General features: G+C 40.5%; 3 protein-coding genes across 3 annotated transcripts; 1 reads left to right on the top strand and 2 right to left on the bottom strand.

Moving 5' to 3' along the window:
- Window positions 1-561: 561 nt before the first annotated feature.
- Window positions 562-6,231, bottom strand: LOC121252877 (ankyrin repeat and protein kinase domain-containing protein 1-like). Its single transcript, XM_041152708.1, has 2 exons — window positions 2,872-6,231; window positions 562-2,171 (listed from the first exon to the last, which is right to left on the bottom strand). Exons 1-2 carry the CDS (start codon window positions 3,577-3,579, stop codon window positions 843-845), a joined length of 2,037 nt encoding a protein of 678 aa, XP_041008642.1. The 5' UTR covers window positions 3,580-6,231; the 3' UTR covers window positions 562-842.
- Window positions 6,232-6,694: 463 nt separating this feature from the next.
- On the top strand, window positions 6,695-9,044 carry LOC121252879 (prohibitin-3, mitochondrial-like). The gene is made up of 2 exons (XM_041152710.1): window positions 6,695-7,667; window positions 8,905-9,044. Exon 1 carries the CDS (start codon window positions 6,826-6,828, stop codon window positions 7,660-7,662), a length of 837 nt encoding a protein of 278 aa, XP_041008644.1. The 5' UTR covers window positions 6,695-6,825; the 3' UTR covers window positions 7,663-7,667; window positions 8,905-9,044.
- A 340-nt stretch (window positions 9,045-9,384) lies between these two features.
- LOC121252880 (glyceraldehyde-3-phosphate dehydrogenase, cytosolic) lies at window positions 9,385-13,084 on the bottom strand. The gene is made up of 11 exons (XM_041152711.1): window positions 12,915-13,084; window positions 12,686-12,786; window positions 12,074-12,189; window positions 11,883-11,982; window positions 11,097-11,243; window positions 10,916-10,976; window positions 10,738-10,835; window positions 10,493-10,635; window positions 10,236-10,319; window positions 9,866-9,955; window positions 9,385-9,718 (listed from the first exon to the last, which is right to left on the bottom strand). The coding sequence occupies exons 1-11, from the start codon at window positions 12,940-12,942 to the stop codon at window positions 9,673-9,675; spliced, it is 1,014 nt and encodes a 337-aa protein (XP_041008645.1). The 5' UTR covers window positions 12,943-13,084; the 3' UTR covers window positions 9,385-9,672.
- Between the last annotated feature and the right edge of the window lie 199 nt (window positions 13,085-13,283).

The following is a 13,283-nucleotide window of genomic DNA, read 5'->3' as shown; positions in this document are numbered from 1 at the left end:
CCACGAATTTTATTCATTCTATTCTCCATATCTTCATTCACTTATGCAATTTTGTAGAGAAACTCTGAAGGAAAAACTTCAAAATTGCTATCTACAGTTAGTGACTTTGTTGTATCCTGGAGGTGAATTGCTTGTAATCCGGTAGCAAACTCTTTCGAGTGGGGGCAATTATCACCTTAAAGATAGTGATCAACACGCCTCAAAGTCGCATTTATTTTTTAGATTACTGTATCCACACAATTTTCTTCAACAAGCATACCTCTCAAGAAGTCCCCCCATGCTTACTGACTTTCCAGTGGAAAAGAACCACCCTAGCTTTATAACTATAGCTCTGCATGTACTTTTTCCTTCACACACACACACACGTTCAAATTATAATGTGCTTAGAAAACAAATGCTCTGTTCTAAGCCGGGGCACATTGAGCATTTATCTATCTACAGCATCAGAAGTCATTACATCCTATAAAAGTGTAATACATTCTCCTCCTTCCTTGTCTCCCTTTCCCATTTCTAATTTGCTGGACTAGAAGTTATGAAGCATAACAGATAAAACGCCTATGCTAATACAAAAGTATTCTATATTTCTTATCCCGCATAATCAGCTCTCAATACTGATTGAAACATAATGAAGCAGCCGGTATTGAAGAACAAGTACATAACTTACAAATATTCAACTAGCAAACGTTTACAAAGAAACAAATTTAGGAAACATGCTATAAAGGTCTAAACTTCAGGAACCGGCCAGAGGACTGATCTGAGTCTTGGTTCTTGGTTAGTGCATTTTCTGTTGGCGTGGTTTCAGGCAGTTGATTCCTTTCTGCCTCTGAGGCCTCTATCATTAATCAAGCAACTGAAACAACGGGGCACTTGTAACTCTGTCCTTGCTGCTGCCTGCTTACTGGGGCTTTCACAGATTGGCCTGATGTATAGAAACAGAAATACTGGCTCCTAGATCTCTTATTAATTGGATCTGGTTTAATCAAACCTGGTGCTCCATCATTACATAGTTCATTTGAGCATGATGGTCCTGCCACATCTTCTTCAATAAAAACTCCTTTCTGTTTATCTAATGAAATAGGTGAAGAAAGTGATGATTTTGAAAATGAACTGGAACGAGACCGGCGTGGCACAGAAATATGTGGCATGGCCTGCATGACACTTTGCAGTGGCCCTGGAGCAATTCTTTTCTTGGCAGTTGGACTCGAATGATTACTCCTCACAGAAAGTGTCCGTTTGTTGTTAGGAGGTGATGAAGGCCTCGAGAATCTCAGACGGAGTGGAGTTAGACTACCATCTAAACTGTTGTATTTCTTCTGTTGTTCCACTAAACTCTCATCATCCGGTTTCTTGAATCTGTCGGGTTTCTTCTCTTTCACCCGGGGCCACAGAAACACAGATTTCAATCGCTGTGCTGTGGTATTCGCAGAACTTGGTCTCTTGTTAATTGGTGACCTATTTTTCTGATTGAACGAGTCATCTGGACTTGGTTCCATTGGTGATATACTCATTACTGCATTATCCTCATCAGCAGTTTCATCTAATGCATTCTCAATGCCTGTATACAAGAATATTTCTGTATCAGAGATTCGGAACGAAGTTCCAGGACTGCCACCAATTCCTTGCATCTTTATGCGGGAAGCAATGGCTCTTCTTGCAGTATAATCCTGACTACAAAATGTTGCCCCAGCTGAAATTAGCTGTCTAATGAGTATATCTGATGAAGCAGAACGTGGCCGTTGCCTGAGGTAATCAAGTGGGGTCAGCCCATCTGCATCACAGACATTCACATTGATTGATCTAGCAGTCATCAGAAGTTTCACAAGGTCTGAGTGAACGTTCCCAATGATGGCCAAGTGAAGAGCAGTCCTTCCGTCATTATTTTGGACATTGATGACATCCTCTATGGTGAAAAGCTTCCCACATACCAAATTCTTCATAAGCTCAATTTGTCGGTCCAGTCTTCGAAAAGCAGGTGTCTGGAAACCGGACACAGCCTTGTGGAGAAAAGTTTCTCCAGAGCTGTTTTTCAGAGAGATGGATGAAGGAGATGCTGAAATTAGAGCTTCAACTGAGGCTAATTGGCCCTTGTAAGCAGCCACATGCAATGCTGTATTGCCCTGATTGTCAGTGGAGTTGAAAATATCAAAGGTTGATATCAGATACTTAACTACCTGCATGAAAACAAGAGCAAGATTATCATAAATCAAGTACAATGATAAAAAGGGTTGCAATGGTCAAGATTTGTAGAGAGAGAGAGAGAGAGAGAGAGGGAAAAAAACATTTTCCTACTGGTGCACCACATAAGGGGAAAACCCCCGTAATTTTACAGGACTTTATTTTACCGCAATGATATATTGCGAGCTAACTATAAATGCGCATCTGCCATCTGAGTGTCTTTTTGTGCAAGTAAACTGATTGGAACAGCCTTTCTTATCAAAAGGGGCTCGCATTTAAGCCAGTAAAAGGCCAGAACCGATCATTTTTAGCATTCACGAGAGAAGGGCTGAACCACATTAGCAGTTCAATATGCAAAATTGTTGGTGGCCTACAGGGTTTAGTTTACCATATTTGAACGAGCAGAAGTCTGGGAAAGGGAAAAGCTGGTTTGGATTTCAGTAAGCATACTTGTGTAGTCCTAATAATTGAGAGATTGAAGCATTTCATGTGGTCCTAGCAAAGGTTCAAAAGTTTCGGACTCTTTCAAGCATTTCATATTCTGTAAACCATTCTAATAATTGTTTAGAGGGGGAAAGGGGATTAAGCTTCGATACAGTAGCAAAGAGAGAATAATTTAGTGAATGATAAAAAATGGCGCATCAGCGCAAAATCACTGTAAAACTCTGTATGAGCACATAGTAGTAAGAGACTCACCTCAACCTGCCCTTTGCCAGCCGCTGCATGTAGGATAGATGAGCCCTGAATATCTCTGTAAGCCAAAATACCAGAGCAATCAGCAAGAAGATCCCTCAAAATCTTCAGATTTCCTCCTCTAGCAGCAGCATGAACAGCTCTGTTCGTCATCTCCCACTTGTAATCAGAAGGGATCTCCCCAATGTGCTCCATCAGTTCTCCACCTTTTCCTGTCAAGAACCTTGGGGAGACTGCAAAATCGAAAAGAAGCCTGAAAACCTGAGAAATCTTACTCCTGGCTGCTGCATATAATATATCAGTAACACCATATTCTCCTTCACCAAAAACAAGTAGAGGATTCCTTTCAAGAAGTTCTTGAACAAAACCCAAATCTCCTGCTGAGGCAGCAGTGTACATCAACCATCCACCATAGCCAGCTCGGATGAGTGAGTTTTTCCCTCTCTTGGATTCACACTCGACAAAAAGCTTTCTTGCAACCTGAGAACGACACTTGGCAACATCATCAAACTGTTGTTCATCATCCCAGACAGTTTCAATCCTCCGAATACGTCGTAAAGAGGCAAGTTTGATAAGGTGATTGCTATCAATGCGAAGAAGCTCCCTGACCAAGTCATAGTGGCCATTAGCAGCTGCCCAATCAATGGGAGAAGCATACCACCATTGGTCACCGGTGCTCTCCCACCGAAGAGGAAAGTATGTTGGAGGCATTGAGAAAATATAGAGTGGTGGAATGTGATAATAAAGGTCAACAACTTATATGTGAGTTTAATCAAAACCCTTTTGAGAAAGAGTGCAAATCAATTCAACAGGACGGTATGGTATTCACTAAGCGTAATGCAAGTTTAGAGGTTGCCAACAGAGTCAATTGAGCAGAGCATAACTAGGTAGAAGGAAAAGATGAAATTACTCAGAGAGCAATATGAGAAGATCCTCCTGAGTTCTATGCAAAGTAACTGGACCGGGAAAATGTAGCGAATAACAACGAAAATGAATGAGTTAAAACTCAAGAAATCCAAGAGAGCCACGTTGAGAAATAAAGAACTCCATTAAAGCTTATACAAAGAGATAACAGAAGAGGACCCTTTTAGTATTAGTGAAAGCAGTTGAACTACCTGCAACAAAAACCAATTAGGACTCTGGCAAAGGAAATGAAGGATAACAGAAGCACAGTATGCGAAAATAAAGAGTTCTAAGCAAGGTTGATGCCAAGATATGTAGTGGGAATTAATATTATCAACTAGATGATTTGACAAAGGAAACAGTCATCATTACTAGCACAAAGCAACCACAGAAAAAGAAACCGGCCCTATAAGGAAAATTTGGAGAAAAACACAATTACAAGGTCAAAATCGGATTCGTTTCAGAAGAGATGGCAAGGCAGAATTAAAAATCTGTTGAAACATATTTTTGGACTCTTTATTGAAAGAGAATACTTCAATTACATTTGAAAAACAGAAACCATATATTATTACAAGGTGAGATCCCTGATCTTTGAACTTAAATGGCATCAGAGTAATACAGATAATGATGATCTTATCTGGTCTCTGTAAGAAAGAAACTTACACCAGAAAAGTAATGATAGTAACTAAACAAAGATTATTTTTGGAGAGAGAGAGCGAGAGAGAGAGAAATGGGTTATTTTCACTTATTGGTTGCGGTAATGATAGACATGCGTGGTAAAAAGTGAAGGTTTAATTACAAGTTCCACATGCTTGTGCTTGTCCTGTTCAAGTACCAAGCCATTCGTTTCTCTTCATTTAATTATTATTCTCAGATTTATGCTATACCCTAATGCTCTTTCTAATCAGCCAAAGTCTAGGATTCAACGATCGTTTGGAGTCCTCGGCTGTAGCTGTGATGCTTGGTGGCTTGTGCGACCCTCCAATATACTGGCCAACAAAATTTTCAATGCATTGAACACATAAATACTTGCATTAGAAACATGTCTACACAAAGTTTTTGATGTTAATGTGGAGTCTGTAAAAGCCGAAAACTGCGCAGTTCTAAAAACAAAAGAAGGGCATGTGAGAGGCAGGCAGCTTTACTCTTTTGCAGTACTGCATCAAAGGTATAATAAAGTGGTAGGTAAACCTGCTTTAACAACAATAATGCAGAAGCTTGTTCCCTACTTTTCTTCTGCTTCTTCCGCTAGAGTGACTCAGTGAGTCTCTTTCCCACTTCAATGGGATTCATGAAGCCTCACTTCTCATGGTGCATGCAAAGAAAAGCATGACCAATCTCCATTGTTGGACACAGGTGACTACTAACACCATTATAGTGAGCTAAAGGGTCCTATGGTAAATCGTGCTTCAGTATGATAGATCATGCTGGTCTATGGAACACCAAGAAATCGGACCACCGATTTATTTTTATATATATTATTATTATTGGCACTGATGTCCAGAATAAAGTCCTGATTAACCCGGACCACCGTTTTATATTACAATGATAATGATCACTATGCATCGTGGTAGATATTCTGTCCATCTGTTCTAGTGCATGTAAAAAAGAAAAAGGCAGGCTTGTCAAGGTCACTTGATAGGAATTCAAGAACCCTTTCATGAGGGGTGTGGACCACCTGTCATTGATGCCAGGGAAAGGGAAAACAGATGCACATTTCAGTGAGGATAAACTCTGATTCCCCCGCCATTGTAAAGTTGAGGACGAGGGAAAACAAGAGGGTGTGGATTCCACCTAAGAAGTTTGATGGCGGTACCAAAATTCGGTCCCAACTTTATAAACCTTATATCTTACTTGTTTAATCCAATGAGGAGAAACACTGCCGTGGAGCAAACTCCATGGAAAGCACCTTACGCTGTTGCATCCTTACCTTGCAATCAGATAGGATGTCAGGGGACCCAACATCCAATCGACCCTATAGAAAATCTATGTTAATCTTCCAAAGAAACGCCCACAACACGGATGATTGGCGGTATATTACATTCTTGCCTTGCAAATCAGATGGGTCCAGCACCACAATCAGCGCATTAAAGCATCCATAATGATGTCGAACTGAAATATAATGTCGGAGGTCCAAGTTTCACCCATAATTCGTGGCACCTCCACCTATATTGCATATCCAGACGATTATTATCATTCTTTCAAACACTTGATCAAGCGGTGTACAACCCAGAAACCCTAGGCAAAAGATGATACCATGGGAGGCTTCTGCCCCAGTGCAAGAGAAAGCATATCAGATGTTTTCTGCATCATTCAACTCGATAAATCTAAAACAAATGTTTCTGCATAATTAAACTTGGTAAATCTAAAACCAAAATCATTTTTGCTAAATCATTTTTGCTCTATCCTAGTCCCATTTGATCATTTTAGCAATCACTACTAAAAAGGAACCGCAGAAGATGGAAATTACTCACGCCTCACGAAGTAAATAATGACTCTTTTAATAGATTTTCTTTAACAGTTCTTGGATGCAACCGAGTTGTTTTCCTTGATTCTTGCTCGGTTGTCTAGTTTAACAAACCGTTTGAGATCTTCATAAGGGAAAGTTTCAGTCTTCTTCCTCCTTAATTCACTCTGTGCTGGGCGTTTGTCCACAGCAACCCAGGGTTCTTGAATCAGACTGGATCTGGAGCCATTTTGGCACCAGCCACCGTACTAACACAACGTGGTGGTCTTGCATTTGTCGAAGGAGATCTGAGTGGTTTGGGCCTGAGACGATTATAAAAGGCGCGATTACGTAGCCAGTACGTTCATCTGAGCCGGATTAGGGCCCAAATGCATCTCCTCCAAGTAAACAAGTGTTCGATGTTTGGGCCTGAAACTATTATAAAAGGCCCGATTACGCAGCCATTACGTTCATTTGAGCCAGATCGGGGCCCAAATGCATCTCCTCGAATTAAACAAGAGTTCGATGGAAACAGTTGCAAGCAAACCCCCGCTAAAACCCTAAACTCTCTCGATTCATCCTCACTCTGCACAGGCTCGTCACCATCAATGGGTAGCCAAGCCGCCGTGTCTTTCCTCACCAACATCGCACGCGCCGCCTTGGGGCTTGGCTTATCCGCTACTGTACTGAACTCCTCGCTTTACACCGTTGACGGAGGGCAGCGCGCCGTCATCTTCGACCGGCTCCGCGGAATACTGGACGAGACGGTGGGCGAGGGGACCCATTTCTTGGTCCCATGGCTCCAGAAGCCCTTCATCTTTGACATCCGAACTAAGCCCCACACCTTCTCTTCCGTCTCCGGCACTAAGGACCTCCAGATGGTTAACCTGACCCTTCGAGTCCTCTCTCGCCCCGAGGTCACGAAACTGCCCGAGATCGTCCAAACCCTAGGGCTCGAATACGACGAGAAGGTCCTCCCGTCAATCGGCAACGAGGTCCTCAAGGCCGTGGTGGCGCAATTCAACGCCGACCAGCTCCTCACCGAGCGGCCTCAGGTCTCGGCCCTGGTCCGCAACGGCCTGCTAGAGCGGGCAAGAAACTTCAACATCGTGCTCGACGACGTGGCAATCACTCACCTGTCGTACGGAGCAGAGTTCTCGCGCGCCGTGGAGCAGAAGCAAGTGGCGCAGCAGGAGGCCGAGCGGTCCAAGTTCGTGGTGGCGAAGGCGGAGCAGGAGAGGCGGGCCGCAATTATTCGGGCCGAGGGAGAGAGCGAATCGGCCAAGATGATATCAGATGCGACTTCGCAGGCTGGGATGGGTCTCATCGAGCTCAGGAAAATTGAGGCTATGAGGGAGAACGCCAGCACACTGGCCAAGTCGCCGAATGTTGCATACCTTCCCGGGGGTCAGCAGATACTCATGGCTCTCAATGCCTCGCGTTGAGTCCGGTATGATACTGTTTGTTACTGAGTTGTCTGGTTTTAATTTTGATTATGATAATGCCACTGTAATCAGTTGGGATGGAACATTCAGATAAGGCAAGGATTATTAGGATGTTTTATGATTAAGTACCTTCGTATCACTTACTGGGATTTGGTAGTACATTATTAATCTCTTCAATTGTGCTCTGCTTCGTATCATTTGGTTAGCCTTTTTTACTGCATTTCATCTCTTAAAATGTGTTTGTGGGTCCAGGATTTAGTGCGTTGTTGCTGCGATCTTGTTTTGTTTAGCAATTAGAGAGCCTAGTGAACATAGAATTTTTGTTAATCGATACTGTAGTAGTTCCAAGCCTAACGGAAGTTATGGCACATAGCTTTCTACAGGGAAGCCGTACATGGGAGTCTGGGTTTCTATTTCATTAGCGTAGGAGTAGGACTTACTCTAATCCGTTAGAATAACAGTTTGAAGCTACTTTGGGCTCGAGATATCATGAGAATTTTAAACTTGTGTACAATTTAGATTGGTTTGGAGGTCAAGTGATCCTCTTTATAAAGATAATTGAAGGCAGTGATCATTATTACATTATCGGGTATGTAACTGGTAGTAAGCTGCAAAGTGCAAACCTCTGGTGTGGTTCACCTGATTTCATATCATTTATGAGTTTTTAGTGTTAAAAACTGTTACTTAGAATGGAATTGAGGAAAGTCTCTTAAAACAAACAAACAAACAAACAAACAGGAGTTAGATGGTGATCGATATAAAGAAAGATTGGACATTTTTTTTATAATTGATAACTGGGACTACTGACTGCTTTTTGTAATTCATAACTAAGCAATTATTGTTATTATAGCTTGATTAAATGAGCTGAATCTATTCTCTTCAAGTATTGAGGTATTGTATTCTCTTCAAGTACAGAGGAAGAACATGTAGTCTGTGTTTGCAACCTTTGTTTTCTCTCCTTTGTATACTATTATTGGAGTCTTTAGAGCTAGAAGAGAGATATAAATCAACTAGCGTGCTTCCCGCTTCCTCAGATGATGAATTCACCGGTTCAATTAGCATGTGAATGTCTTCATTACCTGTCATTTTAATGAAAAATATTGTGAATTGTATTCTTCTTTAAGAGGTAGCACGCCAGAGGCATCAAAAGTGTCACTGGTGGTTGAATGAATATTATGATGAAACATCTAGATCAGATATCACATGATAATATTTTGACATGTGTCCTTTGTTTGCTTGCAGGGTCTCAGGATGTCATAACAACATGAAAAGGCCATGGATTTTGCATGATTGATGGTTTATAGTCTATGGAATTTCCATTTTTGTATCGAAGAACATAATATCTAAACCTTCTTTTGGAATCAGAAATTATGAATTTATGATGTTGTTGGTCTCAAGTTGAAAACACACGGGTTTTCTATCCTGCAATAATCCCCCTGTTTCCCATATGTTATAACTTCGAAGATAACTCAGGATGTTAACCTTTGCTGAATGCATTGTCTTTACTGAAGCTGCTTTGAGAATCAGCTATGCTTTCTTTTCATTAATAGCCTGATATAGTTTACCTCTTCTAAATAAGGTTTTCCAGATTTTTAAACTCGCCAATATAATCCCCCCGAGCTGCCAATGAATCAAAACTGGGATTGTCGAAGCTCAGCATGAGGTAATCGGATAAAATAGAGTAATAATTAAAAACACCTCAAGCAAATAAGACGTAGGATGAAAGAAAACCATGTCTGAGGAACAAGAAAATTGATTAACATATCTCCAAGTAATATTTAAGATGATTTGGTCAAAATGCATCAAATGCAGAAAAAAGAAAGAGGGTAATACAATGACCACCCGATTTGAAGATAAAAGACTAGATGGGATATAACCAGTTTAACGATACTCTCCTCAAAAATCCATTATTCCAAAACACCTCACTCCTTAAACAAACTAAACTGCAAACTAGCCGGAGGAAATGGAAGCTCAACATCAGGTGATCTCAGTCTGGAAGCCCAACAGCCCTCAGTTAACAGAGGCAATGTGTCGGATCAGGTCAACAACACGAGTGCTGCAACAAAAACAACCCGTTTAAAAAAAGTAAATAGAGACACTAAAAGCCTCAACTTCAAACATCCAAAATTTAGAAATGAGACACTATGTGGCAATAACTCCCCATCAGTTGTGAGATGAGTGAAGGTATAGAAACATGTATTACCTGTAACCCCATTCATTGTCATACCAAGCGACTAGCTTCACAAAGTTGTCATTCAGTGCAATTCCAGCCTTGGCATCGAAAATGCTAGAACTGCAACAAGGAGACAAACCACAAAATAAGCTTCAATTACACGTTCACATAAGGTACCAGCTAAAAAACCATTTAATGTCAAAGAAACCAAATCCATTTATAGAAAAAAAAAATAATGGCAATGAAAACAATAAGCATTGATATGGCCAGAAGATACAACACCACAAATTTGCAGACACCAGCTTAAAAAGTGTTCATTTGAAATGCTCCAAAGTTAAAAATCATCTAAGGAGGCAATGATCATATTCATATGACAAGAATCAGCACAACATGACATTACCTGCTGTTACCCACAAAGTCAGAGGACACCACATCATCCTCAGTGTAACCAAGGATTCCCTTCAGTTTGCCCTCAGATTCCTCCCTAGACAACAAAAAGCAAAAAATGTAATCAGAAAATATCTAACACAATTCTACCGTCCCTATGTGGTAGTAGAGGCATAACACTTCTGCAAAACTCCTTAATTAACCTAAACAATTTAGAAGAATTCCTTTTTTTTTTTTTTTTTTTTTGAAGGAAACATTCCTTGTCCTTACCTGATAGCAGCTTTGATCTCCTCATAACTGGCCTTCTTCTCAAGTCTCACAGTAAGGTCAACAACTGAAACGTCAACAGTGGGAACACGGAAAGCCATTCCAGTCAGTTTCCCGTTCAATGCAGGCAGCACTTTACCAACAGCCTGTGGAGTTAAATAATCAACAGGCATATTAGCCAGTCTTCAAAGGAAGGCACGGGCATGAAAGTTTGAAACGCTAAAATTATAAAACCAAAAATGCAAGACCTTCGCAGCTCCAGTACTGCTAGGAATGATGTTGAAGGAAGCAGCTCTACCACCTCTCCAGTCCTTCATTGATGGTCCATCAACAGTCTTTTGTGTGGCTGCATGACATATATATGCACGTCGATCAAAAATTCAAATATATTCGAACTGGAAAGAATATGTTCAAATGTACACTCACCAGTAATGGAGTGGACAGTGGTCATAAGGCCTTCAACAATACCGAATCTATCGTTGATTACCTGTCAAGAGATATATTTCGGAATCAAAATATCTTCATGTTTTATTTATCTCCTTTGTCGATGGTTAAATTCCATTTCCTTTTTCATAATGGTACGTCAACAACCAAGTACAAAAACTACCTTTGCCAATGGAGCAAGACAGTTGGTGGTGCAGCTAGCATTGGAGACAATGTCAAGCTCTGGCTTGTACTCCTTCTCATTGACACCCACAACGAACATGGGAGCATCCTTACTAGGGGCAGAAATGATTACCTTCTTTGCACCACCCTAAACAAACGTAGAATTAAACGCAAGTAAGTTAGTAGACAAAACACGGGCACAATTTTGAGCAACATATGAATGAAAGTAAAAAGTATTTATACACAAAATTGTTTAGTGCCCATTAATTTCAGTTCCAAAACAGAAATCAAGCACCGATTAGCATCCTAAGTTCCATTTTTCTTCAACACAGAGAACCAAAACTTGATTTTCCACAACAATAAGAGAACAAGAGAGAAGAACTTCAACAAAAGAATAACGAGTAGACAATAAAACAAAAATATAACCACAGATCAAAAGAGCAGTGTATAGTTCAAAACGATGATGCATGGACTTAAAAAACAGAATAACTGTTGTGACATGAAAACCAATCCCTCAAACATAAAACAGTTTATAGAAAATTTTGCACTCAAACTACCAAGAACTTGCAAAAGTACCCTCAGTTAAATCTGATCATTAGGATGATGTCCGTTAAATCCTAATGGTCGATGCTATTTGACAGTTGGCGGTAGTTGAAGGGTGAAATGTATTAGTTTGATCATTTAAGAAGCAAAGTGTAAAACACCAGGTAGTTTAGGGTAAAAAGTGTTTTAACCCATAATTTTTTATAGTCAATGATCATCATGTGAGCACTACTTAATCACAAACCTTCAAATGAGCAGCAGCTTTGTCCTTGTCAGTGAAAACTCCAGTGGACTCAACAACAAATTCAGCTCCAGCCTCAGCCCACGGGATCTCCTCAGGGTTCCTAATTATCAAAACAAGTATATAAAGTATGCAAGCATTCAATAAGAAAATCCCATTTTCCTGACGCAAATGAACAATGAACCAGACAATACCTGATTCCAAAAACAGTGACCGGCTTCACCCCAAAGAGAAGGGTCTTCGAGTCCTGAACCTTGAGTTCATGGTGCTTCCATTGGCCGTGTACAGTGTCATACTTAAACATGTAGGTCTGTTGTGTAGTACAATAACAAAATTAGACCAAGCATAACTGGATATTAATACACATCAATTTCAAAGAATGAGTTTTTTCCGACTGCCACTGGACACTTTCAGCCAATTTTGGGAGATCCCGACAAATTCAAAATGCGAAGCATAAACAAATACTTCCCAAGGGAACGTACGACAAATAGATCATCATCAATTCTGATCACACAACAAAAAAAAAGCTTCTCATCAAGGTGTTTCTTATATCCAAAGATAGTGCGTGCACTAGAAACAGTTAGGTGATCAGAGCAATATACAGCGATAGATACATACAAAAAGAAATGCACACACGTGTGTAAAGAATCTTCCAACAGTTACTCGACTAATAACTTCACAACATTACCTATGAATCCACATCTAAAACAGACACGTACACAAACACGCGTGTCTGTGTTATGTTTTCGAAAAATAAGCTTCATTGATTGAGAGAGAGAGAGAGAGAGAGAGAGAGAGAGAGAGACCATGTAATCAGTGGTGATGAAAGGATCGTTAACAGCGACGAGTTCAACGTCATCTCTCTGAAGAGCGACCCTTGCCACCAAGCGCCCGATCCTTCCGAATCCTTCACCATTTAAAAACACAAAAACCCTCATCTTCGTTAACACAAATTGATTAAACATCAAAATAAGCATCCTGTAAACAAAAACACACAAAGACAAACAAAAATGGAATCGAACATGATATAATTACCATTGATCCCAATCTTGATCTTTCCCATGACTGCGAGAGAGGAAAAAAACAAGGATAGTAAGAGGAACGAAGGCTTATAGGCAATGCGTTAGACAACGAGTAAAAATAGGGTGAGAGAGGCTGGTGAATGAACGACTGTAGAGTGTTATATATACAGATACTCCATCGATGATAATAGAGTGGGCGGGCTTTTCGAGGGAGGAAGTAGGGACCATCACAGTGATCCACCGATGATAATGATATGTGGCTGCATCACACCGTTGATTCCAAGGAAAGTGGAGAGTCACATTAATCTCACTTTCTCGTGTCTTTCACGAGATCTGCGGCGTAGAATCGGTAACAACGAAGGATAAAAATAAAAGTAAAAAA

The sequence above is a fragment of the Juglans microcarpa x Juglans regia genome, chromosome 2S (assembly GCF_004785595.1).
Source record: "Juglans microcarpa x Juglans regia isolate MS1-56 chromosome 2S, Jm3101_v1.0, whole genome shotgun sequence".
Taxonomy (NCBI): Eukaryota; Viridiplantae; Streptophyta; class Magnoliopsida; order Fagales; family Juglandaceae; genus Juglans; species Juglans microcarpa x Juglans regia.
Note: the sequence above shows the minus strand (reverse complement) of the source record. Positions and strands in the feature narration are given on the sequence as shown.